This window comes from Cydia pomonella, chromosome 15 (genome assembly GCF_033807575.1).
Source record: "Cydia pomonella isolate Wapato2018A chromosome 15, ilCydPomo1, whole genome shotgun sequence".
NCBI classification, from domain to species: Eukaryota; Metazoa; Arthropoda; class Insecta; order Lepidoptera; family Tortricidae; genus Cydia; species Cydia pomonella.
In genome coordinates, this window is record NC_084717.1 from 1,541,959 (window position 1) to 1,569,736 (window position 27,778).

Genomic DNA, 27,778 nt, shown 5'->3' on the forward strand with positions numbered 1-27,778 from the left:
AGTTAACATCCCTAAAACGCACGCAATATGTATAAACATCTTGCCCACCACCTAAGTGGCTATGGCTTGAGTATCAAATTTTGTACTGAGAACAGACAACCTTGCTCTAACTATCCCTCAGTGAAAATTTCAACAATTTTTAATATTCTAAAATAAAAGCTAAATAACTGGTTTATCGCTCCAAGAAATATTAACCTTGATATGATGTTCGATAACATAACGTACCTATATCTTGACATGTAAGTTAAGCGATAATAATAAAAATGCTAGGAATTGCTAGGAGTAAGCTTCTTAGAACTTATTGGATCTTTCGTTCTTACTCACATATATAAGCGCTTCACTAGCGCCATTACTGTGCGAGTTTGACAGATGTCAGATGAGTTTTATTTGGTCGTCGATTTGTTTGTTGTGAAAGGACTGTCACAGTACTGTGTACAAAAAATTGCAAACTCGTCAATGGACTAGTTTCAAAGTCCACCCGGATTATAGTATCACACTTAATACATTCATTCCAATACTAGATTAGTTAGTTGAAACAAGCCAATAGTCAATAGTGTTGTAGTTGTGGTAGGTAAGAGAAATTAGTGTTCCAAATTTAAATTTATCAAGTGTTTTTGGTAATTATAACGGTAGGTCTCTTGATTTTTAATATTCTGATTTATCACGATTCAATGTAATACAAGTTGTCTAATCGTGGTTGCTAATTAGTATTAATGTGGGGACTATTTAATGATGTAGTACTTAAGTACTCAGGTAATAAAATTCCAACTTGATTTTACCACTACTCAGGCCTTCAATGGTGTTAATGTTTTTACTTTGTAGGTAAATTTATTACCTTTTAAGCACTTAACAAAATAAAATCGTTCTTAATACTTATGTTACAATAAATACAAAATGTTAGTCAGTTATTTTGGGTGGAACCTCATGACAACTTACATAAACTTTTTTCATTTCAGTTTTTTTTTTAAAATATGGCTAGCACATTGAGAAGATCAGCCTATCATGCAGCTAGGAGGTTGAGCATTCCAGCTTTAAAGCTTGCTATTCGAAATAATAGTACTTTAGAGAAGAATATTTTAACGTCACCTTTCAAAGACATTCCTAAAGTGAATTATACTGTCCCCGAGTTTGTATGGCAGAATTTGGACAGATGGCCAGATAAGACTGCAACTGTAAGTATGGTCTAATTTTGTATCTTTCTGATTCTTCATATTTTTACAAGCTTTTACTTTTGGTGCCGGGAGCCCTGTTTCCAGTTCGAAATGAACACACATACATGTTCATGGCAGGATGTGTCGTAACTGGCAATGTTTGTATGTTCGGATCTTTTTGACCTAATGGTTTACTGGTAGAGAATGCATTTTGGCATTAAGTACACTATTTGTACATTTTTCTTCATTTGTGCAATAAAGCTTAAATAAGTAAATAAAATAAATAATTGTGCTTAGGTTGTTTTGGGTAAAAGCCCAGGAGCTTGACACCATGATCCTAAGAATTGTTGAATGACCTAGATTTTACTCTTAGGTAGTTGACCTCCCAAACCACAGAGACTATTTACTCTTCGCTGCTCACTGACATCAGATAATGTTGATTATAAAGTCCTATTTCTTTATTATTAGATGTTAAGGGTCAAAGCAAGGAGTAGAAAAATGCACGGTTTTAAAGAACTTGTTGGCTCCAAGGTGACTTCGCAATGTAATATTGTTAAGTTATGTAACCGACCTTTTCGAACACTATATTATTATCCTAATATAAAAATCTGTCATTATATTTATGACCTGGGCTCAGATGAATAATATTTTAATACATAACAAGTTTTAAAACTAGTACCGTTCGATGAGAGGTGTGGGAGAATTAAAGCCGCAGCATTCATGCAGATAGGTAGTGCAAGACAATTTATTGAAGTAAACAACTATACTCGATAATTTTTAGAACTTGTAACATTAACATATTTTTGACATCAATGCAAATTTATTATGTAATTGTCTTTCATGAAATAAATCATCTAATCTAATCTAATCTAACGCCATCTGTTTGCGGTAATGACTTTTAATACATAAGATAGATAGGTTCACATGCAAAATTAGCACTTTATAATTATTGTGAATACATAGTAGAGGGCGCAAACAACTAATAGCATTAATTAACTTGAACACAACTCATAATAAAATTGGTTGCCTCTTTCTTATTTATTTTATTAGAAAGAGACACTCCTAGTACAAGTTGTAGATTGTTAACCTAGGCCCCTGAGCATTGTGTAGGTCATAGTATTCACTCTAATGCATAAACAATACATACATTCACTTTCCATTGTTCATGAATAACGCATTTTTGTAACGATTGTGATCGCCCTTGTCTACCAAAGGTTAAACACCTCTGTATAACTAACTTCACAAACAATTACAACAGAATTGTGCACTATTTATTCGATTTTGAACCATATTTTCTTGACATAAAGTTTTATTTGCAATATGGGTGGTGTAATCAGTTTATCAAAGTAGAAAATTAAATCTTTTAATGATAAGATTGTATTTGTCACATAGCAACTGACTAGAAGTATATTTAAAAACCGAATTTAAGTGTTATGCTGTGAATAACAATGACTAGCATGAGATGATTATGAAATGTCAAATGTCAAGTTTCTTTTGAGCCTACGCCCAAATTCAACAAAACAACATTTACATACTTACCTACTGTCAGGTTGTCAATAACTTTAAATGGCTGATTAGATTAGATACAGTCAAGGTTTTTTGTAAATATTTATACAGACAAAGACAACACTATGTTAAATGACCTTTCCCATATATTAAGAGGAAAGAGGACGATCGATTCTCCAAGGATACAAATGTAGTCCTCATTTTCCTCCCTGGATAGTGACATTATGAGAAATATTGACGTTTGACTTTTTTCGATTATTGTAAAAATTTTGTGCAAAAAACTGATTTCATAAAAAAAATTAAATGCTCCTAAAACTTTTATAATAACGTGTATACATTTTTGGCATTGATTCCGCTCCCTTAAAATATTTTATTTTATTTTTTTTTTTATTTAAACTTTATTGCACACATAAAGAAAAATGTACAAATGGCGAACTTAATGCCAAAAGGCATTCTCTACCAGTCAACCATTGGGTCAAACAGAGACATTTGTGTATGTTGGTGCAGGAAAAAATAATAACAAATAATAAGGAAAAAATTAAACGTGAAGTCAAATAATATTAAAAATATATAAATAGTTAAATACTACTACTTATATAATGTATAAAAGATAGACTAATACATATAATTATGTACATATACACTTAGGAGCAAAAAAATCGACTCAAATCTGTGTTGGATTTAAAAACGAAATATCTCCGAAACTAATTCCCGTATTTTTAAAGTAATAGAACCATTAAAAAGCTGCTATATTTACCTTTTTAAAAAACACAAAATTCCTGAAGTATTATTTCAGATACTGAAATCTGAGCGATTTTAGCAAAATGGGGTAAAATATGGGTAAAATCACGTTCAATTAACGTCCTGAAAATGGGAATAAAAGCAATTTCGTAGAGAGAAAACCATTTAATTTTTCCTGTTTAATATTTTGTATTTCCGCCTCGGGCCTTCTTGACGCATGCAATCCGGTTCTTCATGGATCTTATCAGCTTCCTGATGGTATCCTGCGGACAAGCTCCCCATTCCTCGACCAAAGCCTCTTTCAGGGCCAAAATCGTGTCAGGAGCGGGATCCCGGGCTCGAACCTTCCTTTTTAAATAATCCCACAAGTGCTCGATGGGGTTCAAGTCCGGACTCAGAGGTGGCCATGCAAGGGTGGGGATGCCAACCTCAGCAAGGTATGCCCGCGTGACTCTTGCGGTATGACAAGGGGCGTTATCTTGCATGAGATGGAACCCCTCCTCATAAAATCCTGCATAGGGGACGACATGATCTTGCAGGATATCTGTGATGTAACGATCTGCGTTCAAACCACGTCCGCGGCCCACACCAGGAATGAAAACCAGCTCGGTCCTCCCCTCCATGGATATCCCCGCCCACATCATGACAGATCCCCCTCCGTAGGCGACCGTCTCGGAGATGCAGCACTGCGCAAATCGTTCTCCAGGTCTTCGGTACACCCGTCTTCTTCTGTCACTGCCATGGAGACACATCCTGCACTCATCGCTGAAGAGTACGCGGCTCCATTGTTCGTACGTCCAATTTTCGTAAGTGGTTACGAAATCCATACGAGCGTCCCGGTGCCTCCCTGTCAGTTTGGGCCCTGTGGCAGGCCTTTTTGGGGTAAGGTTGGCTTCCTTAAGTCTTCGACGAACTGTCCACTTGCTGACTGGTTGCTCTCGGTTCTGCATCAGCTGCTGCTGGATGTCAACGCCGGTACGCTGTCGATCACGAAGACTGGCCGTAACGATGAAGTGGTCCTCTCTCCTCGATGTGCACCTGGGACGGCCAGATCCAGGTTTGCGAGCAAGGTTTCCAGTCCGAATGAATTTTTGGTTGACTCTGGAAACAGCAGACTGACTTAAATTCAGCTGTTCAGCAACTGCACGCTGCGTAAGGCCTTGATTGAGCAAGACGATAACTTGGCCGGCTTCAGTTTCTGTCGTGTCCATTTTCTTGCAGGTAATTCCAGGGAATGATTGCGGGAGATGTGCACAGGTCAACTTCTGATAAGAGACTGATAAGAAATAACCGGATACACCGGTTTTTATGGCCCTCAAAGGTGCGCAACTCGTGCATAATCAAAGCAGGTAAAATGTTGTTTTCTACAAAAATAACAATAACCTGAAATTTACCAAACCGATTTCAACAGTTGTTAATGTTTTTGATAGCTTAATTAATAAACAATAATACTGCAATTTTATTTTCACTGAAATATTCAACGTTTTCAGAAAAATTAAAAAAAACTAAAAAATGTGACTTGAGTCGATTTTTTTGCTCCCGAGTGTACATGATGGTGAACTTTATTTAAGTTCTTCTGACAGAAGATGCTTGCGAAGTAGTCGTTTGAAAACGGGTTTGCTTGGGGCTTGTCGAATAAAGAGAGGGAGGGAATTCCAGAGACGGATTGCCTCAACGGCGAAAGAGTTAGACATAAAACCAGTACGGTGAGAAGGAATCGAGAGTTTGAGAGAACGGGAGGAACGGAGTTCACATCCTGGACGGGGGGTGATGAAAGTGAATTTACGTTTAAGATAACCAGGGGAGGAAGGCTCGAACAAAATGGAGAATAGAATACTCAGGATTCTAAGGGACCTACGACGACGGATGGAGAGCCAATTTAGCTGACGGCGATAAAAAGAAACATGGTCGTATTTGCGAAGTCCGAAAATGAAACGTATGCCATTATTCATAAGACGGTCTAGCTTATTGAGGTACTCCTGAGAGATATTAGTCGTGCACGCGTCCGCATAGTCAATAACTGGCAAAATTAGAGTCTGCACAAGTAATTTCTTAGTACCTACTGGGAGAAAATTCTTAAATTTATAGAGATAACGCAATGTTCCTGAAACTTTCCGACTTATTTCAGAGACTTGGTCATTCCAGGTAAGGCTAGAATCTAATACTAGGCCGAGATCTTTCACTTGTTTAGTTACTGGAATAACAGTGCCATCAAACAAAATCGGCGCGACAGAAACCGCACCAAGCTTTACTTGTTGATGATGGCTACCCAGAATAATAGCCTGACATTTTGCCGGATTGACACTGATGCCAAAGCTATTGGACCATTCAGCTATGTGAACTAGATCGTCATTGATGAGGGAAACAGCAGAATTAACGTTTTCCACAGAAGCATGGGCGTAAAGTTGCAAATCATCTGCATATAAATGGTAAGAGCTGCGGATTTTGGAGGTGATTTGGTCAATAAAGATTGAGAATAAAAGAGGAGAAAGGATCCCACCTTGTGGTACCCCCGTGTTCAGGTCACACCAAGCAGATAAGCATCCACTGGCTTTAACAGCCTGAACGCGGTCAGAAAGGTAAGACGCGAACCACTCAGTCGCTTTTGATGAGACCCTCAGATGTGTAAGAGTCGCAACAAGTAGGTCATGATCAACCGCATTAAAAGCGTTGGAGAAATCGATAAGCACCAACACCGTTACTCTGGAATTCTCCATGCCATTTCTTACATCTTCAACAACATTGAGAAGTGCGGTGGTGGTGCTGTGCCCTGATCTAAATCCCGATTGAAACGAAGAAAGCAAGTTGTTACCGTGTATAAATTTGGAAATCTGTGTATGAGCTGCTGCCTCAAGAATTTTCGAGAGAAAAGGAAGAATGGAGATGGGCCGAAAATGATTTAGAGAACTAGGGTTAGATAATTTAGGAAGTGGGATAACAAAGGCCTTACGCCAACATGAAGGAAAGACCCCAGTGAGCAACGAAGTATTTACAATATAGGTGACGATGGGCAATATGCTGTCGAGGATAAGGGTGATCATGACTCTACTCACATTGTCGTGTCCAACAGCTTTTGACCTAATTGACATGACTATCTTTCGGACCTCATCATCCGTAACTGGGGCAAAAGAAAAAGGATCAACATTGGGAGTAGGTAGAGACGCGATATAACATAGGGTTTTAAACTTTATTATGGAATTAAGAACAGGAGTTTGAGAGAAATGCGAATTTAAGTGGTCAAGAGAAAAAGGAAGCGAGTCGATATCGGCCTTGGTTTTACCAATCCCGAGTGATCGGAGAAATTTCCACGTGTCCGCGGGAGAAGATGTCGTGATGTTGTCGTGTATGTAACGTCGTTTCGCTGCTCTTACCATTTGGTTGCAGCGATTTCTGGCTACTTTAAAAAGCCGCCAGTTATCCTCGCACCGATCTCGCTTGTAAGCACGGAAAGCCCTGTCTCTCTTCATCATCGCCATACGCACGCCTTTTGAAATCCATGGCGCTGGTGGCCTCTTCAGCCGAACTGGTCGAACCGGAGCATGAGCATCAAACAGCTTCAGAAGGACAGAATTGAAATGAGAGATTTTATCATCAACTGTTGGTGCCTGCAGCGTGCCCGTCCAATCGGCTCTAGTGGCATCTTCCTTTAATTTATTTACATCAATGCGCGCAAAGCCACGTAAGTGAACGACTATTGGTTCCGGTTTAGGGGGCTTAATTTTGTATGACACATAAATCAGGTCATGTCGCGAAAAGCCAGGCGCAGACAATTGTCCGGCTTTCAAAACGTGCTGAGGCGACGATGTAAGGATCACGTCTAACCAGGAGTCTGAGGAGTCGTTATTGTGGTGCGTCGCGTCTAAAGGCAATAAGTGAAAGTCAGATGAAACAATAACGGATCTCAGCTTGCGCGATCTGGAATTATCTCTCAGCAGGTCTGTATTAAAATCTCCCATAACTAAATGATGGGTGCATTCAGTACCAATATCCGACAGAAGCACCTCGAGAGATGAAAAATAATCAATTGTTGGTGGGCAGTATACAGTACCTAACATAATGCGTACGCCAAGAAGCTTCACCTCAACAACTAAATGTTCCATGGAGCCGGAATATTGTGAAGGAGAAGAATCGACAATTTTATAGGGAATGTCAGCTCGAAGATACATAGCTACACCTCCGCCGCCTTTGCCTGTGCGATCGTTGCGTAATAGGACGAAACCAGGGAGGCTACAAGAAGTTGAAGGTATGCTAGGTTTTAGCCAACTTTCACTGATAAGAATAGCATGTACATTGCACGAGTAAAAAGAATCAAGAAAATCAGTGAAGTGGCTCAAGATACTCTGAGCGTTTATATGGCATACGTTGAAAACATTTTTATTACTATGAAACTCTCCTCTCAATGACGTACCAAGTGTAACAGGCTCACTCGGGTCGTCAAACGAGTGAAAAGAGCTAGACAAGCTGCAAGCAGAATAAAATGAATCGTCACATTCATCAGTAGACATAAAAATAAATAAATATAAATACTATACGCACTATATATAAATAATATAATCTCACCAGACCTAAACTATCACAGGCCTGTTTAACCCGCCGGTCAACTACAATACACAACACTAATAATTATTGTAGAAAACTTAACTATACATATATCTAAACTGCTCTGGAAGAATACATTACATTTGCCAAAGTAATAAGTTACTATAAGTGAAGTTAAGTAAGACACGTAAATTATAAGAAACGTTACAAAAACTCTGTGCAAAAACTTCATATTATATCCGAACGTACCCTGCATTCAGCGGCTGTCAAATGTCAAGTAGTACGAGTGCTGTCACTTAAATAAACAAAACGAATTACAATTTACAATACGCTGATTGTCGGTAGACTATAAAAGTGCAAAAAGAAATTAAAAGAAAAGGGTACACATATAACAACAAGAAAAAGTAATAAATTCATCACTACCGCATTAAATATGGGCTTATTTCAAATTTGTTTTGGCTCGCCTCGCACTACGAGTCATCGTGTCGCTGGAGTTCTTTGAAGCCTTATCATTATCAAGGCCAGTAGCCGTGCCACTGGTCGTTGCAGCTTGTTGTGGGACGGCAGGTGGGCACTCGCTGACCAGCTTACGCAGCTGCTCCGCCGTAACCACCCGACGCGTCTTACCGGCCGAGACCTTGACGAAAATAGTACCTTCCAACGTCCAGACGCTACGCATGCCGTAATGCTTACGGGCTTCGAGAAATACGGCTTGACGATCACGTGTCAAGTACTCCGATACAACAACAGAAGATCCCTTAAGTGCAGTCTTCTTCCTCCAAATCGCATCTTTGACTGCTGGGTTGTTACAGCGCACCAAAATAACGCGAGTACGCCCCGCGGTAGCAGCACCAAGCCTGTGGCACACGGAGAAGGATGACGACGAAGCCTCCGCAAGCTGCAGTCTGTCCTGACATATGGCGGAAATTGTCTCGGCCACATTTTCGCCCGAAACCTCCGGAACGCCCGCAAACAGCAGATATTTACGCCGGTGACGCATTTCAATGTGGTCGATGCTGTTGTTTAGTGCTGTGATTTGTGCATTGATAGCTGATACCATGCCTAGAGTCAGCTGCTTGAACTTTTGCAGCTCCGCACTTAAGGCTTCAATTGTATCACCCTGCGGAGAGGCTGCCTGTAGGGCTGCTTCAAACTCTGCAAATCGTTTTGTCATCATGGCTTCCAGGGAACTTTGTGCAGTAGATATAGCCTCCAGTGAAGACATTTTTGATATAAAGACTGTAAGTCCAAAGTCCAGTAAAGTGATGTGCAGTGAGATTGCCGGCAGGTGCTAATGTATAACTTTTTATTGGGACATTGATGGAACTTGCCTACACTGTATGTATATATTTGTTAATTTTACACTATTATTTTAACAAATTACTTAAGAAATACTGTTTTAATTCTAATAAATATTTATTTATGTTTAAGATGACTTGTCACTTTAATGAGCACCTACCCTCTTTTTCCGACGAAAGAATTTTAAGACTTACTTTCCGAATAGAAAGTAACGCACTCATTTTAAAACATGACATGCTGAAGTAAAATGAAACTTGGCATGAACATTTAACCTTTTAACCGCTTAGAATTATTCATCGAGCGTGCTCGTGTCGCCAGTACGAAGTTTTGTCTTATTTATCACTTATCAGACTGCGGCGTAATGAGCTGGATATTGTGTCTTATCAGACTGGCTGGGGCTTAGGCCAGCAAACATCTTTCGGTAAAAACGAAAATGCTTACTAACCAAGCGTGTGTCCTAAGTACTCCTCTGTACGGAGCGGAATGCGAATATGGACAACTTACGCAAAACAAGAACGCCGGTTGAACTCCTTTCGTCTGCGCTGTCTGCGAAGCATACTTGGCATCACATGTAAGGATCGCGTGACAAATGAGTCTGTTCTAAGCGAGGCACAGCTCCAAAGTATCACAGCCATACTAAAGAAGAGCCGACTGAGGTGGGTTAGGCATGTGCATCGAACGGAACGGACTCGTTTACCACGTCAAATCCTGCTAGGGGGATTGCAGACGCAAAAAGTCTAGTCGGGCGGCCAATGCTGCGCTTCAAAGATTGCGTCAAGCGCGATATGATGGCTTTTAATATCTCATGTAACCAATGGCAAAAATTGCCGAAGACCGACCCATGTGGCGTCGTTATTCATGATGGTCAATCCAAGCACGACGATGTCTGGTTTACCTCTTTAAAAGAGAAACGCATGAGGCGCCACGAGCAGGCCTCCAACCCTCGCCCACCTGGGGGAGCATACACCTGCCGCGCTGTGGACGAGGGATCCTCTCTCGCATAAGGCTATACAGCCACGAACGTAAGTGTCGTTACCACGATGCTGCTTACAGCATCTCACACAGATGAAAAGGCCTCTTGTTATATATCAGACAACGGCGGTTAAAAGGTTAAATAACATATCTCTCATGTCAGCATGTCGTTTTAGAAAGAGAGTGATGCTTCGATTGTATGGCGGCGGCTAGATACAGCCACGGACTTTAATTGTTGGGCCATTAAAGGTTCAAGCTAATTTGATTATCAATACTATACGTATGAAATATCTACTTAATTGGCTGGCGCGATGATCTAAAATCAGCCTTGGCCTCCCACACAACAGTCCGCCATTTTGCTCGATCCTGAGCGAATTCATTCACGCCAGTTTCCGCCGACACCGAGCTCACGGAGTTCTCAACTCTATCCGCCCAACGATATTTAGGATGACCAACAGGACGACGTAAATGGAAAGGAAACCCAAAATGGCGCAATAATTTAATTTCGTAACGGTACGTGTCTTATAAGTGACTTGTTTACAGGTGTGTGCAGTGACAGGCCATGGCTACACGTACGCGCAAACACACAGGATGTCCGTCGCTTTCGCGGCCTCGCTGCGAACCAAGCTGAAGTTGAAGAACGACGACAAGGTTTGTAATTCGATACTTTGTAATATGTACGGTCAAGGAATATAATATGTAGGCTTAAAAAGTTGTATATGAATCATCAAAAGGAATTCCAGGATATACACATTACTAGCCCGGTGAGGGATGCGTTCAATTGTATAATTCGATAACACCGATACCTCTTCAATTATCTGACCAAAGGCGCGTTTAAATCCAGCAAGCTGTACCCGCACCTTTTTCATTACTTACACAATCAAATTGTTGCACATTGTTGAGATAAATACTAACCCCCTTATTAATAAACGTGTACTAAAGTTACGTTGCCGATAATCATCGTTTGTCCCTTTCCATCATACCAATACGTCGGCAAGGTCGTCGTCGTTACATATCCCCTGATTAATTTTTATTTAATATTGAATTTTTGTATGCTTAATAAGTCCACTATTAACATTATATCCCGAGAATTTTCTTTATCTGGTATAGTCCAAAAAAAACGACAAAGCGCTTCGAGAAAAGGTAGGTAGTGCCCCCAGATTCCACTTTTCGAACCAGTCGGTAGGCTTGTGGTTCAATTTTGGGATTTTTCGCTTGCTCGGATATCAATTAGCACGAGGGGTTAAACAACAACTTTGCCCCCTTGTAAAACAAAGAACTATTGTGCCCATTTAAGAGCGTAGGAACTAAAACTATGCGACCTCATATCCGCTTTTTATCGCCCACTGCTGAGCATAGGCCTCTCTTCCAGTACGCCACTTGTCCCGGTTGCTGTCGCAATCTTCCCAATGTCGTCCACCCAGCGAACCAACGGACGCCAGGCATTATGCGACCTAATTGTGTTTGTTAGAATTATCTCGATTAGTTGCCCGTTGAAAGACAAGTACAGTACTATAGAGCTTGTATCAAAAATTAAATTTTGGAAAAAAAAAATATTAATATGCCTTTTTTCCAATTTTAAAGGTGGCGATAATCCTGCCTAATCTACCCGAATTTCCTTGTGCGTTGCTTGGAACATTAGAGGCAGGCTGCATAGCTAGTCTGATGAATCCTGCCTACACTGCTCGTAAGTATTGGCTTTTAAGACTTTTTTGATAATGTTCATAAGTATTTTTTAAGTAAGTAAGTTCCTGAATATTCGTTACAGTCCATATGATGCTACTTTACCGCACTAGTGCGATAATCAGCATATTACTTAACTATGTCGAAAATTTAAAGGGCCATCATAAAACGTTGTACGATACATGTGCGAATAGGTAATTCGCAACTCGTGTCGATTTAAAACACTCCCTTTTAATTCATCCCCACTCGTTACGAATTTTCTATTTTTCGCACTTGTAACGTATTGCACCAATGTCCCAAATGATACATTTTACATGTAAAACTATAAATAAAATTTAAAGGAATATATAACTAGGTAAGAACAGGCGGCCTTCTCGATGGCTTCTATTTTACGGTCATATTATTTTACAAACTTGTTCAAATCATTATATACCATATTACCAATAAGAATTATAAGTGAATAAGTACCTATATCTTTATTGCATATCGTCAGATAACAACCACAACGCACTAATTATTTTATATACAAATATTATTACAAGTTAAGAACCATAGTGAACCGTACTAGTAATAGAACAAGGTTGATTTTTTGTGCAATGAGAGAATAGGGTTGTTTCCATCTACAAATCTTAGGGCAGAATTGTATCCCAATAAATTCTTTTGGATTATAAGAACATGTTAAACTACTTTTAGGGGACCTGTAATGACCATATTTTTGTAAATATTGAATTTAAAATATCTTTTGGCACACGTCACGTGACCAAACTCGAAATGTCATTGAAGATTCTGATGACGTCACAACTCTCGGATTGACACTGTTGACAGTTAGGCGATAAACGACAAATGACAAATGTCAGTTGACAGTTCGTATCTTCTACGTGTGTATGTAGTTATGTGTCAAACCGTAAACAGTGACGTCACACAATTTTCAAAGAGCGTTTTGGGCGCGAAAGCATCTGTCAAAATATATTTTGTTAATTTAACATATTTAAAGCCGTTTTTAGTATAAAAGTTGAATTTTAGGGCAACTTTTAGTTAATATAGAACGTAATACAAGCGTTTCAAGAAATTGGAAACAACCCTATTAGAATTTTGGTCACCATTATTTAACGACCTTAAATATCGTGACTGTAGATATAAAAGATCGATATTAATATCGACCTTACTTAATCACGATTGATAATAGTTATTTAAGATTACGATTACGATATCATTATGCGGTAATATTTTTGCGCTAACATTATTTTGCTAAAATGCAATTACTTATATATCATTAAGTTGCCAAGCGCACCCCAGGTTCCCATGAGCCGTGGCAAAATGCCCCGGGACAACGCGAGGAAGATGAATAAGATGATGATTTATCATTTATGATTATATGATCTAATATACACGCTTTTTTTTTTACTTGCCCTGTTAGTGTGTCAAAGAGTAAAAAAAACCGGCCAGGAAGGGTTCCGTACCACACTGAAAGAAATGTTTGCATAACTGTAACAAAATTTTGGTTACTGTTTACACAAAAATTGGGACTTGCGAACTATGTGTTATATGTTACAAAACCGTGTTTGGCTATCAGTGTTCAGGTACTGGGTATACACTACAAAATAAGTTTGTAAATTTATGCAAAGTTTATTTTCTTATAACCGTAGTTTAGTTATTTAGTAAAGTTACAAAACCAGTTCGGCTATCTATTTTTTTCAGTGCATTATCTATAAAAACGGTCGCCCATCCAAGTACTGACCCTAAGTCCGTCCGGACGGATGGACGTACAGCGGAGTCTCAGTAACAGAGTCCCGTTTGACCCTTTGGCTACGGAACCCTAAAAACAAATGCAACGAGAATATTTGCAAGCCATAGCCTTATTTATCCAAATATTCTGGTTGCATTTGTTTTGACACCTGTATTGTTGGCAAAGTAGACGTTCAATCATCTTTAACCTTTTGAACGCCACGCCTATCGTACGCGGCGCGTAATCGTGAACCTTGTCGGTACGCATGAAGGTTGATATTGGGCTGTAGCCGCGCGCGTCATATGACGTCTTTGGCGGTCAAAACGTTAATAATATCTTATCTTACACCATATTGTTTTCAAACTATTATTGTACTCGTGCCTTTAACGGTTAACCCATTGGCGCCCACGCCCACTTTTGAGAACACACCATTTTTCTAATGCTGTCAGGTAGAGGTACAGTAGAAAATCGAATCAAGCGCCGTAACCCAGGTGTACCCAAGTGGGTACAATGGGCGGTAATGGGTTAAAGTTTAATCGCTCAAATTTTCGTTACTATGAGGGCAGAGATTTTTTATTTGGATGCGATATCACGTCGATGGTAGTTGAGAAGTTCAAGCAAGCAAATTAACTGTAACTCACAACTCTATATCAATGATATAAAATACCTTTTTAATTTTTTTTTCTCTTATTATGGCTAGTATTGAAACGATCTGAAAAAGAAACATTCTGCTGTGCATATCAGTTTTTAAAGGACTTTTTTTAGGGACGATTAAATAGTAGATTGTACAACAAGGGCATAAAGTGATCCATTTTTGCGCTCGAACCAATATAATCAAGGATAAATTGGCCATTTATGCCTGAGTTATACACTCTGCTTTTCACTTCGATTGCGAGGAAATTGTACAAAAATATCCAATATTTTAGGTTATTTTGCCGTATTTTTTCAAGACTAAAGAAAATCATACTCAGGCCGGTCGGAGGCGCGCGGGCAGCATAGGACTTAATAGCTAAGTTAATAAGGGTCGTCATAGAACTCATAGATGATCTTAGTTTATGCTCTAGAAGATAATAAGCAATTTTATGCCGCTTACACGCGACTTAAAAATATTTCTTTTATTATTTCAGACGAGCTGCAACACCAGCTAGCCCATATCGATTGCCAAGCGATAATCGCTTCTAAAATCTCCTACCCCAACATAAAGGAAGCCCTCACCTCTCTAAAGAAAAACATTCCTATAATCTTAGTCGACAACGAAAATCTACCAGAAGGGACGATTAAATTCGCAGAATTCGCTGAAGATTTTAACCTTTGTACCGACTGTCTGAAGTCAGTTAAGAGAGGGGCAGATGATGTGGCCATTCTGCCATTTTCTAGTGGGACTACTGGCTTTCCAAAGGGTGTGGTGTTGAACCATCGGAGTGTGGTGGCCATGAATCAGCAAATAGCTGATCCGGAGATTATTGTTATTGAGGAGACTTCTGGTGAGTGATATGGCCTGATATTTAAGAAACATATTTGTGGGAAAGCGGCTGTTATCTGACTTTCCAACCCCGATAGGAAATGCGCCTTATTAGGATGTGTATAACATAAATAAATAAATATTATAGGACATTATTACACAAATTGACTAAGTCCCACAGTAAGCTCAATAAGGCTTGTGTTGAGGGTACTTAGACAAAGATATATATAATATATAAATAATTATAAATACTTAAATACACAGAAAACACCCATGACTCAGGAACAAATATCCATGCTCATCACATGAATAAATGCCCTTACCAGGATTTTAACCCGGGACCATCGGCTTCATAGGCAGGGTCACTACCCACGAGGCCAGACTGGTCGTCATGCATGAAGTATAATTGTAATATCTGGACCTCATTTTATGAAATAAAAGGTGTTAACCGGCAACATTAATGCTGTTGACACTTGCTCGACCAATCATATAATTATAATAGACTAAGCTTTATAAATTCGGTCATTGATTGAGTTTTCCGTCTACTCTGATAATATATATAGCATAGACGACCACTTGGCTTCGGAATAACGCTTTTGAACCTTGTTTATATGAAATATATTAAAACTATTATAAATAAAAAATAAGAAAAAACCCTTACGAAGATCTTAAACCATTTTATGCCAATAATGCCTTACATAATTTTGGGAAAGAGTTGATACTCCTCAAACTGCTGAATCGATTTTTATCAAACATAGTTAAAAACCACCGCAAGGCAACTCGCATTACCGTTTCAGAGATACGATGTTGCAGACAGAAACACTGACAGACATTGGCGTCAAACATATAGCACCCCTCTTTTTGCATCGGTGGTTAAAAAGTGGAGTACATTTGCCCCAATTTGTCCATCTGATATTAAATTTAAAATTCTAGAAACCCACCAAGCCGTGCTGCCAGCAATCTTGCCTTTCTTCCACATCTTCGGCTTCAACGCGCTCATGGTGAACCAGATGTATCTCGGCGTGAAGCTGGTGACCATGCCGTACTTCAAGCCCGAGCTGTTCCTGCAGACCCTCGTCAAGTACCAGGCCAATGTGCTGTTCCTCGTGCCGCCTATGGGTAAGATGAACCAGATGTACATACGCTTCTGTGTTTTCTTCTATTATTTATTATTAAGAATCGTGACCATTTGATTTTGCGGTTCGGCTGATCTATTTTCATGGATCTCGATGAGCCCTCCTAAAAAATACCTGTCTTTATGTGTAACTTTAGCGATAAGATATTATACAACTTCGAATGTCGATTTTTTTAGGAAAAAATGAGTTTTAGCCGATATAACAAAACACGTGCTCATTATTTTTTGCTGTTTTCAAACATATACTCAAACCAGCCATTAACTAGCAAGTTGCTTGAGCATCACTTTCTATAGGAGTTAGAAGATTTAGTAACTTTTTAATACTTTGAAGGCCATTTTCTCCTAACAGGTTGAGTTTGGGCAGCTAAAAAAAATACGTGTCCGTTATTTTAGACTACTCTATAACATAATTATATCAAAAATGAATCAAATCGGAGTCGGACAGTTGGGTACCCTTCCTTGTAAGTCAGAATAGGCATGATGACAGTAATTGAAAATCAATAAAGTATAGTATTTTCTTAGTGAAATTTTAATCAAAGAATTCGAAAAATGCTTATATTTTTTTATTAAGTAAGAGATTATTATTTATATTGCAAAAATTAAACTGAAAAATACGGACGCCCGCCACGATATGAACACTAATCAGAGCGCATGACGTCAAACTTGTACACAGTGGCGGCTGTCTCTAGATATCTAGATGTCTTGACACCCGACGTAGTTACCTGGCTTAACAACCTCAAAGCTGTTCTCTGATTGCCTAACCATTAACGATTAAATAAATAAACAGTGGCGGCTTTAACTATCGCGAGGCCCCGGGCGGCCCCTTGAATAATCTGCTCTGCGAGGCCCTTGTAAACATGTGATCGGATTGATGCGAGGCCCTCGCTGGCGCGAGGCCCCGGGTGACTGCCCTGCTCGCCACCCCCTAAGGCCGCCACTGCTTGTACACCCATAATAATGGCCATTACCCAAATAAAGTAATTCTTTGCGCTTTTATTTTACGTTGTTCGGTTACGATATAAGTTGGTTTATATCAAATAAATATTAATCATAAGTCATCACGTATCCCATCAAATGATATTTCATATGATTCTCCATATCATTTGGCAACTGTAATTGTAATAAAAAATCTATTGAAACATTGGTGCAAGGTAAAACTTAACCTATAAAAATATTGTATATACAATGGAATTAAGTTTAGGCTTGCACAAGGTACATCCTATTTTAGAGTCTTCAAAGTGAAATAAATACTCAAGTCGAAATTATCTTCGCAAAAATAAAGATTAGTACTGGGTGATATTGATGTTGCATTTCACCTAGCATGTTTAAGCCACTTGTCACGAATTGTTTTCTGTTGTGGGACGACACAAATAACTTATCAGGTGCTTTAATTGATGTGTTACCACACTGAGGGACCGTGCAAGACTTGTAAACTTTTGAATTCATGTTTATTCAATGAGCAATCGAGCATCTAGGTAGCAAACGTCAAAGGTCTGCGTTCTGTTTTTACAAATGTGACGTCACTCGGGACGCCATGACACTGACAAGCGTTTTGGCGCCGATTTTAAATTTAAAAACTAAAATGCATTTTTTTCCTGTTATTTTCTCTAGAAAAATCTTATTCGTTATACATAATGTTTCTAAACATTATAGAACAGTTTTTCAAAATGTGTCATCAATGTCATCATGCCTATTCCCCATAAGTACGGAAGGTGGAGATAAGGAACGAAATCTCCATGTACCAAAAAGTGTCATCAAAAAACTTTAAACAGGTGGCGCTACAATACCTAGTGTACTTGAACAAAAAAATCAAATTATAGACAGCGCAATTCATTCCGTCAATAACGCCTAGGTTCTTAGCTACTCTAGCGCTACTCTGGAGAGATTTGGAACTACTATTTATAGCTGACAGCTGGACACTTTTGCAACAGTTCTACCATAAGAGATGCCACTCCTCTTAATTCCACACTCCATACCCATAAGCAAAGCATGTTTCGCATTGCAGTGGTGTTCCTGGGCAAGCACCCGGCGGTGCGCGCGGCGCACCTGCGCAGCGTGTACGGCGTCGTCAGCGGCGCCGCGCCCGTGTCCGAGGCCGACGCCGCCGCCGTGCTCAGCAAAAATGTCAGTTCTTCATCACGCCAATAGGGTTGTTTCCATCTACAAACCTTAGGGCAGAATTGTATCCCAATAAATCCTTTTGGATTATAAGAACATGTTAAACTACTTTTAGGGGACCTGCAATGACTATATTTTTGTGAATATTGAATTTAAAATATCTTTTGGCACACGTCACGTGACCAAACTCGAAACGACATTGAAGATTCTGATGACGTCACAACTCTCGGATTGACACTGTTGACAGTTAGGCGATAAACAACAAATGACAAATGTCAGTTGACAGTTCGTATCTTCTACGTGCGTATGTAGTTATGTGTCAAACCGTAAACTGTGACGTCACACAATTTTCAAAGAGCGTTTTGGGCGCGAAAGCATCTGTCAAAGTGTATGTTAATTTAACATATTTAAAGCCGTTTTTAGTATAAAAGTTGAATTTTAGGGCAACTTTTAGTTAATATACAACGTAATACGAGCGTTTCAAAAAATTGGAAACAGCCCTATTCAGTTTAATCATAAATTTCTTATCCTCATTTTAGCGCTTTCACGGCCCCATCCTTAAAGCCGGAATAAGCTTTCGCGACCTTGCGCAATAATTCCACTATCACACTAGTGGGTAGTGACCCTGTCTACGAAGCTGATGGCCCCGGGTTCAAATCCTGGTAAGGGTATTTATTCGTGTGATGAGCATGGATATTTGTTCCTGAGTCATGGGTGTTTTCTATGTATTTAAGTATTTATTAATATTTATATATTATATATATCGTTGTCTAAGTACCCTCAACACGAGCCTTATTGAGCTTACTGTGAGACTTAGTCAATATGTGTAATAATGTCCTATAATATTTATTTATTTAATTAAAAGTCTCGTTTCAGCCAAAAATAAACTTCCGCCAAGGCTACGGTCTAACAGAGACCAACGGCGCCTGCACGATCGGCTTCAGCACGGACACCAACCACGCGTCCGTGGGCCACCCGATGCCCAGCTCGCAAATCAAGATCGCGGACATACAGACAAAAGAGGCGCTGCCTGCTGGAGAGGTACGAAAATTGCCTCGATAGTCGCTTTAAAAAAAAAGCGGCCAAGTGCGAGTCGGACTCGCCCATGAAGGGTTCCGTACCATTTATGACGTATTAAAAACACTACTTACTAGATCTCGTTCAAACCAATTTTGTGTGACAATTCTAAAAATTAGGTTGCGTTGTTTTATCACAGAGTTCCTATGTCCACCTCCTGTTCCCTCTTACCCTCGTACCACCAAGGTTCCACAATATTGCATTGTCACCCGACTTACATATGTATGCAAATTTTCAGCTTCATCGGAAACCGGGAAGCGGGTCAAATTTAACTCGCAAGATTTGTCCCATACATACTAACAGGGCAAGTTAAATAAAAGCTTGTAAAATGTATGCTTTTGTTTTAAAACTAGGTAGCTAGAATAAAAAAAAGCACAACTATCATAATTATTTTTCTATTCCAGGAAGGTGAAATCTGGTACCGCGGCCCCAACCTGATGCAGGGCTACTACCGGGACGAGGCGGCCACGAGGGACGTGCTGCGCGGCGGCTGGTACAGGACCGGGGATATCGGCAAGTACGACGACAACAAATACCTGTACGTGACCGACAGGATGAAGGAACTTATTAAGGTGAGTGAAAATAAATTAAAAACTTAAACCATCCATTGGGGTAATTTCGACGCATGGGAAATAGTCGCTCCTACCCATATTGGTATATTAGTTTTTGACGACCGGTCCGGCCTAGTGGGTAGTAACCCTGCTTATGAAGCCGATGGCCCCGGGTTCGAATATTTGTTCCTGAGTCATCGATGTTTTCTATGTATTTAAGTATTTGTATATTATATATATCGTTGTCTGAGTACCCAAAATACAAGCCTTCTCGGCTTACCGTGGGACTTAGTCAATTTGTGTAAAAAATATCTATATAATATTTATTAATTTAGTTTGTAATCACAAGGAATTCAGACCAAAGACTAGTTCTTTTTTTATACTACATCGGTGGCAAACAAGCATATAGCCCGCCTGATGGTAACCAGTCTTCGTAACCTACATATGTACGCCTGCAACTCCAGAGGAGTTACATGTCATGAATGACACGATCTGTACACATGTTTCACTTCTTCTTCTTGTTACTCTAGCTGTAAGTTTTCCTATAAAATAAAACAATATACAACACTATTCTTTGGCATCGAATGTTCTAATTGAGATGTGTCTTTTCATAAGGTCTTATTTTTCTATGACAACCATACAAAAAAAGCCCTTTTCAAAAGAAACTCCTCAATTATAGGGAGCGTGCATGAACTGTAGGAGGCAGCACAGGAGCCGTCAGATTTTTGGCGCAAGGCGTAAATGTGATGTTTATTGTTCCAATGTAGCCCACAAGATGGCAGAACCTACTATGCACAAGAAAACACGTGACGTGTAAATTTACATGTTTATTGTTCCGGTTCAGGCCAAAAGATGGCAGACCCTCCAACGCGCACGGTCCCTATAATGACAAAAGATTTTGACAAACATTAAAACAAAATCATCTTTCATTCCAGGTAAAAGGTTACCAAGTAGCCCCCGCCGAACTAGAAGCGATCATCCGAACTAACCCCAAAGTCGCTGACTGCGCCGTTCTAGGCATCCCCGACCCCGTCACGGGTGAAGTTCCAAAAGCTTTCATAGTGACCCAACCGAACCAGAGCATCTCCCCGGAGGAGCTGAAGGAATTCGTTAACAGTAAGCTCGTTTCGTTCAAACATATTAAGGAGGTTCAGAGCATTGATGCTATACCGAAGAATGCCGCTGGTAAGATCTTGAGAAAAGATTTGAAGGCTAAATACTGTTAACCAATCTTGAACCTTGTCGGGATGCACGAAGCAAGGCTCCGAACCGGTTTAGAAAATACCGGTAAATACCGGTTTCTTTCCGAACTTTTGTAAGAATGCGAACGTTTTAAGAACTTTATTGTTAAAGCCATTTTCTTGCTGGTCTCATATTGGGATACCCTCTTACAATTTAGGAGGGATTTTAATCTTCGCTGGTCAGAGGTGTATGGTTAGAACCGGCGTAGCTTTATTTGACGTTTATAAGCCCATTGTAATATGCCTATTTGGAAAATCAACAATTTTATCTAACCTTAAAAAACCGGTTTATTCGACGAGCGACAAAACGGCCGGCCTTGTGCCACGTAAACATAGACACAGACATAGGAAGAAACCGGTGTTTATTGTTCTAAACCGGTTAATTTGACAAGAACTGTTCTCATAAAAACCGGTTTAAAAATAACGGTTTTTCTAGCGAAACCGAAATCGAAATTTTTTGCGCCAAGTACATCACAACGGTTTTCAGTAACCGGTAACCGGTTTCAGAACCTTGGCACGAGCTCGATTTACATTGAAGTTTAGCCGCGCGTCATTTCACGTCTTTGGCTATCAAATTTTAAAATCTAACTTTTTTCAAAGGAGATATTTTACTTCACGATGTGTGTACACTTAAATGTGCAAGGAAAAAGGATACAATTTGTTACCTGTTTTTTTATGTATATATGTACATGTATAGAGCATAGATGTATGAAAATAATGTATAGATATTTTATACATTCGATTATCTTAATACTGCAAAAATATTATTATATTTGTATTTTGTTAAAGTATTCACATAAGTATGGGTATTGGGAAAAGTATTTTAAGGATCCTAGTATGTTAAGACTGATACGTATTTCTATTTACACTATTATTTCTATGTATACTTAATTAAGGAGTGACATAAATTGTTAACATATGTGCAAATCATCACATAGGACTTGTACACAAATCACGCGAGGTTCGATAGGGAGGGAGGGGGTCACGAAAGAAAAAATCACGACAGATCACTTTGGGGGAGGGGGGGTTATAAGGAGAACTCACGTGTATTTTTCTACAGTGAACCAAACTAAGAAAAATATACCTACCACATGAGTAAATACTTTTACAGTACATATGGTGCTACTCTTCCGCACTAGTGCGTAAAATTGCACATTATGTAACTATGTCGAAAATTTAAAGGGTCATATGTACTGTAAAACGTTGTACGATACATGTGCGAATAGGTAATTCGCAATTCGTGTCGATGTAAAACACTCCCTTCGGTCATGTTTTAATTTATCGCCACTCATTACGAATTCCCTATTTTTCGCACTTGTATCGTACATAACTATTTCTTGGTTTCGTTACACATAAATCTTCACTTCGCACTTCAAAATAGCGAATCTGTTTTGCGAAATTTTCAAGCGCGTATAAGAAATATATACAAAACGCAAATAGAAAAATAAACCAGATTTCTATATATAATACAGTTGATCTTAAAATTAGGTCGAATTAAAATATTACAAGGAATACACGCGAGGTTACGTGGGGGACGTCATTCCAGATCTAGAGCAGAGCCCAACTGGAGAGGTACCTCCACCTTACAGAAAACAGCAGCCAAATAACACTTGACCCTACTCATAGTGTTGTGTTCCTGCCGGCGAGTAAGGTTGCCAGAGCTCAATGAGGGGGGGCGGGTTTAGGGTCGGCAACGCGCATGTAACTCCTCTGGGGTTGCAGGCGTACATAGGCTACGGATACTGCTTACCATCAGGCGGGCCGTATGCTTGTTTGCCACCGACGTAGTATATAAAAAAAAAAGAACCTCACCAAATATCACCAAGGCGGAGGGGGGGACAAAAAGTAGCCGAAAAAACCTCGCGTGATTTGTGGACAAGCCCATTTTTGTTTTAAGATATTTTTTTATTTTTTATAACCTTTACAACGTGGAAACGCTGGAAGCCTAGCAGTGAGAGTTTGCGACTTGCAATCCGGAGGTCGCAGGTTCAAGCCCCAGCTTGTACCAATGAGTTTTTCGGGACTTGTGTACGAAATATCATTTTACCATGTTTTGTATTAAGTTTTATTAATTAAATTACTTAAAGTTACGATTATTATCATGTCCTCATTCTTAAAAATCAAATTTAATAAATACTGTATTATTAGGTAATAAGATTAAATCAAGGGTCCAATCCAATGGTGCAACCAATATTGACATGAAGTATTATTTTTGAGAAATATCAATTGAAAAGTGTTCACAAATTTATAAATTGTTATGTATTGACTTAAGATGTAAATAATATCATATGACTACATGACCAATTTTAATCAATTTTATATTATATCAATGTTATGAAAATGTTCGTGTTCTAAAGTAAGGACGCGAAGCACGAATAATTTCGTACATTGACCCGCCTGTTGCTATCTCTATCGCACGGACATAATTATATTGCTGGCTCGCCGATGATGCTGGCGGGCAATGCGATTGTGAGAGCGAGACGGCAATAGCCCCGACAGTGCAAATGATATTTTAAACGTCAATTTTTTTATTATATTTTATCTCTGACACTTAGAGACTTAAGTATACATCTCTAAACAATTTTAGTATTTGTTGTTTGTATTTTTTTATTATAGTTTTTTTGTAATTTGACATTTAGAGTCTGTATACATCTCTAATAAAGTATATATTATTTCATTGATCGCATATTTTAAATTGTATTTTGTTATGTTTATCGTTTGTAAAAAATTGACATGTAATAGTGAATGAATGTTTGATATTTGATATTCAAACTTCTATGAAATTATGACGTTTACTTAACACTTGTACAGGCTGGGCTATCAAAATCGCTGCCAACTTAGCTTGGTCTGACTCTATGCACGTGCGAAAGAGATAAAAACAGGCGGGTCAATGTACGGAATTCTACGTGCTTACCGTCCTTACTTTAATTATGAATTGTAAAAAGCTATTATTATTTGTAGGAATATTACCAGACTTGTGCAATATTTTTTTAATTTGCATTTCTCCATATTTTATTATTAGAAACAACTTGTTAGTCATAAAAACAATAAAATAAGCTAGTCTAATCTACTATTGTTATTTACTATTTTATAAACTTTTTATGTATAATTTACTTACAAGACGATTCAAATATCTATTAAAATATTTGGAAATATATTATTTTTGATTTTGTATCTATGATACCTTTTAGTCAAATCTGCCAAAAATAGGTTTGTAAATTATTAAATAAATTGGTATCACATGTGCATGTGTGTGTGTGTGTGTGTAATTGTACCTCTCTCTCTCTGTGTAATCTTGAGCGTTGCGAGGGTATCAAGGTACGAGGGTTAAACAAACTTTGCCTTTGGTGAAATTATCTTTACTCGTACTATCGTTATTACTTGGCTAGAAATAATAGGGTTGTTTCCATCTACAAATCTTAGGGCAGAATTGTACCCCAATAAATTCTTTTGGATTATAAGAACATGTTAAACTACTTTTAGGGGACCTGTAATGACCATCTTTTTGTAAATATTGAATTTAAAATATCTTTTGGCACACGTCACGTGACCAAACTCGAAACGTCTTTGAAGATTTTGATGACGTCACAACTCTCGGATTGACACTGTTGACAGTTAGGCGATAAACAACAAATGACAAATGTCAGTTGACAGTTCGTATCTTCTACGTGTGTATGTAGTTATGTGTCAAACTGTGACGTCACACAATTTTCAAAGAGCGTTTTGGGCGCGAAAGCATCTGTCAAAATATATTTCGTTAATTTAACATGTTTAAAGCCGTTTTTAGTATAAAAGTTGAATTTTAGGGCAACTTTAAGTTAATATAGAACGTAATACAAGCGTTTCAAAAAATTGGAAACAACCCTATTGATGAAAGATAAGCTTCCATTGAATCATTCTTGCTGTACTACGTTGAATTTGTTGCACGTACCTAGTTGCGTAATATTTAACCGAGTTCATTTAACTGTGGGCCTCGCGCGAAGCCCCTTCGGGGAGCGAGGCCGTCGGCGAGGGCCCACTTCGCCAAAGCTACGCTACTGAACTTACATTATGATAAGAATTAAGGTAAGGCAATTAAATTTTTATGACTTATAAAGTACCGTTAGCAATAGTATTTTACACTACTACTTATACAACGTTGCATACTTTTCCTACGAGTCAACAAAACTAATACTAGAATAATAGTAGAATCTTCCCTTCTGACGTATTGGTATTATGGAAAGGGACAAACGATTATTAGCGGCTTGTCAACTTTAGTAGACGTTTATGAATAAGGGGGTAAGTACATTGATCGCTTATCACAGTGAACTCACAATAGACCATTGTGAGTTTTATTTTATGAGAGTTAAAAACTAAACACTCAAAATTAGTTTCTTTGTGGTTCTCGCCGTTGTAGTGCTTAGGTAACCACATGATCGTCTATGCAAAAAGAGAAAACGTTTTTCCACTTCTAAATATATTCCATTCTGCATTATTTTTAAGTATGTTATTGACACATTGAAAAACAACAACAAATTCATAATTCGCAAAACAAAAAAAGCGTAAAATATTCTAGGTCTATACGTTTCGCTTTTTGAAAAAAAAAAAAAAAAATTTTATACAAATTTAAAAAAAAAAGAAGGAAACCGATAAACCTAGTTTAATAACATACTAAAAAGTCACGGAGAATTGAAAATATGTATTTAGAAGTGGTAACACGGTATCTCTTTCTATGGTTTTTATTTTATTTATTTAATCTTTATTGCACATAAGAAACACACTGTACAATAGGCGAACTTAATGCCGTAAGGCATTCTCTACCAGTCAACCTTTAGGCAAAGCAGATATGTTGTAGGTGGTGCAAAAACAGGAGGTATAGATGATACAATTAGGTACATGTACGAACACAATACAATAATAAGAAATACACAAACGTAAACATACGTATATATAAATAATATTTATACAATATGTTATGTTTTTGAGGTTTGTTTTTTGATAAATAATTATTAAGTACAAAAGAACAGTATTTTCCTCTTATATTGAAGTCCGATAATGCTTTTGTCGAATGGAATGCAATTTGTTTGTAAAATCAAATAAAAATTAATACTTTTAGGCAAGGTTACCCGTTTTAAGATACTCTCCCCTGGTAGTAATGATAATGCATAAAAAACTTACATAATTTAAAAATAACATTGATAGACTAAAGCAATAGCACTTTTTACTCTTATACTACACCGCCAGCCGCATAACTTACTTAAAATATGTACTTTAACAAGACAACATCTACCTTATTAGGACCCGGACCTTAGGACCGGGGTATGTTCTTAAAGTACGTCCAAAAGAGAGCTATGGGCACTGTGAATGTCCTCTCGCTCTGTGTGGTAGGGCACAGCACAGCGGATGTCATTCCAGATCTAGAGCAGAGCCCAACTGGGGAAGTACCTCCACCTTACAGAAAACCGCAGCCAAATAACACTAGACCCTACTCATAGTGTTGTGTTCCTGCCGGTGAGTAAGATTGCCAGAGCTAAACGAGCGTGTGGAGGGTTAGGGTCGGCAACGCGCATGTAACACTTCTGGAGTTGCAGGCGTCCATAGGCTACGGAGACTGCTTACCAATCTTACCATCAGGTGGGCCGTAAAAAAATGTATATTATATTTTAATTGCAACAGAAGCAAGATAGCGTACATATATAAAAAAATATCTGGGAGACCGAGCTTTGCTCGGAAAACATATTGAAACTCAAAAATGCGCGTTTTCCCAGAGATAAGACCTAGCTAGATTGATTTTTCGCCCCCGAAAACCTCCATATCGCAAATTTCATCGAAATCGTTAGAGCCATTTCTGACATTCCCGAAATATATATACAAGAATTGCTCGTTTAAAGGTATGTATGTATGTATGTATATACTTTATTGTACATAGAAATAAAAACACGAAAAACACAGTTACAGAGTAAATTAAATACAACAAAGGCGAACTTATCCCTGTATGGGATCTCTTCCAGTTAACCTTTGAGGAAATGAGTAAAACAGAAGTAACGGTGAATGAATGACAAACACAAACAAAAGTGTACAATCACTGAAATTAATGAAATGCACGTTTTGAATACACATTGATACAAATATACATAGATAGAAAAATAACCATAAAATAATGCATACATATATATATAAATAAAAATAAATAAATATTCAATATATAATATAAATAAATATGAATTCGAACCAGAAAAGTAAAGGAAATTAAAAAAGTAGAAGTACTCCAAAGAACTAGGAAGTCGTAACCAAAGTATCGGAAAGCCACAATTTTTTAAGCTTCTCCTTGAGTGATGCTACAGATTGGGATTGCCTCACGGACACCGGAATCTCGTTCCATAACTTGACGGCATGGACAGTAAAGGATTTCTTGTATGTGCGCGTCGTATTGGAAGGAATCGTGAGTAAAAGATTGGTGCTTGATCGAAGGCGATGACCACTACCAGCAGCTAAATAACTAAACCTTTCGGAAAGGTAAGGTGGCGAAGCAGGATTAAATAGAACATTGAAAAGCAATGATAGGACATGCACATCTCGTCGACGACGAATCGGAAGC

At 38.5% G+C, this 27,778-nt stretch overlaps 1 protein-coding gene across 1 annotated transcript; it reads left to right on the top strand.

Annotated features, from left to right (window-relative positions):
• The first annotated feature begins 314 nt into the window (after window positions 1-314).
• On the top strand, window positions 315-24,356 carry LOC133525512 (uncharacterized). Its single transcript, XM_061861776.1, has 10 exons — window positions 315-629; window positions 957-1,172; window positions 10,752-10,859; window positions 11,793-11,895; window positions 14,745-15,101; window positions 16,013-16,198; window positions 18,220-18,338; window positions 19,209-19,373; window positions 19,814-19,981; window positions 20,896-24,356. Exons 2-10 carry the CDS (start codon window positions 972-974, stop codon window positions 21,184-21,186), a joined length of 1,698 nt encoding a protein of 565 aa, XP_061717760.1. The 5' UTR covers window positions 315-629; window positions 957-971; the 3' UTR covers window positions 21,187-24,356.
• The last annotated feature ends 3,422 nt before the right edge of the window (window positions 24,357-27,778 follow it).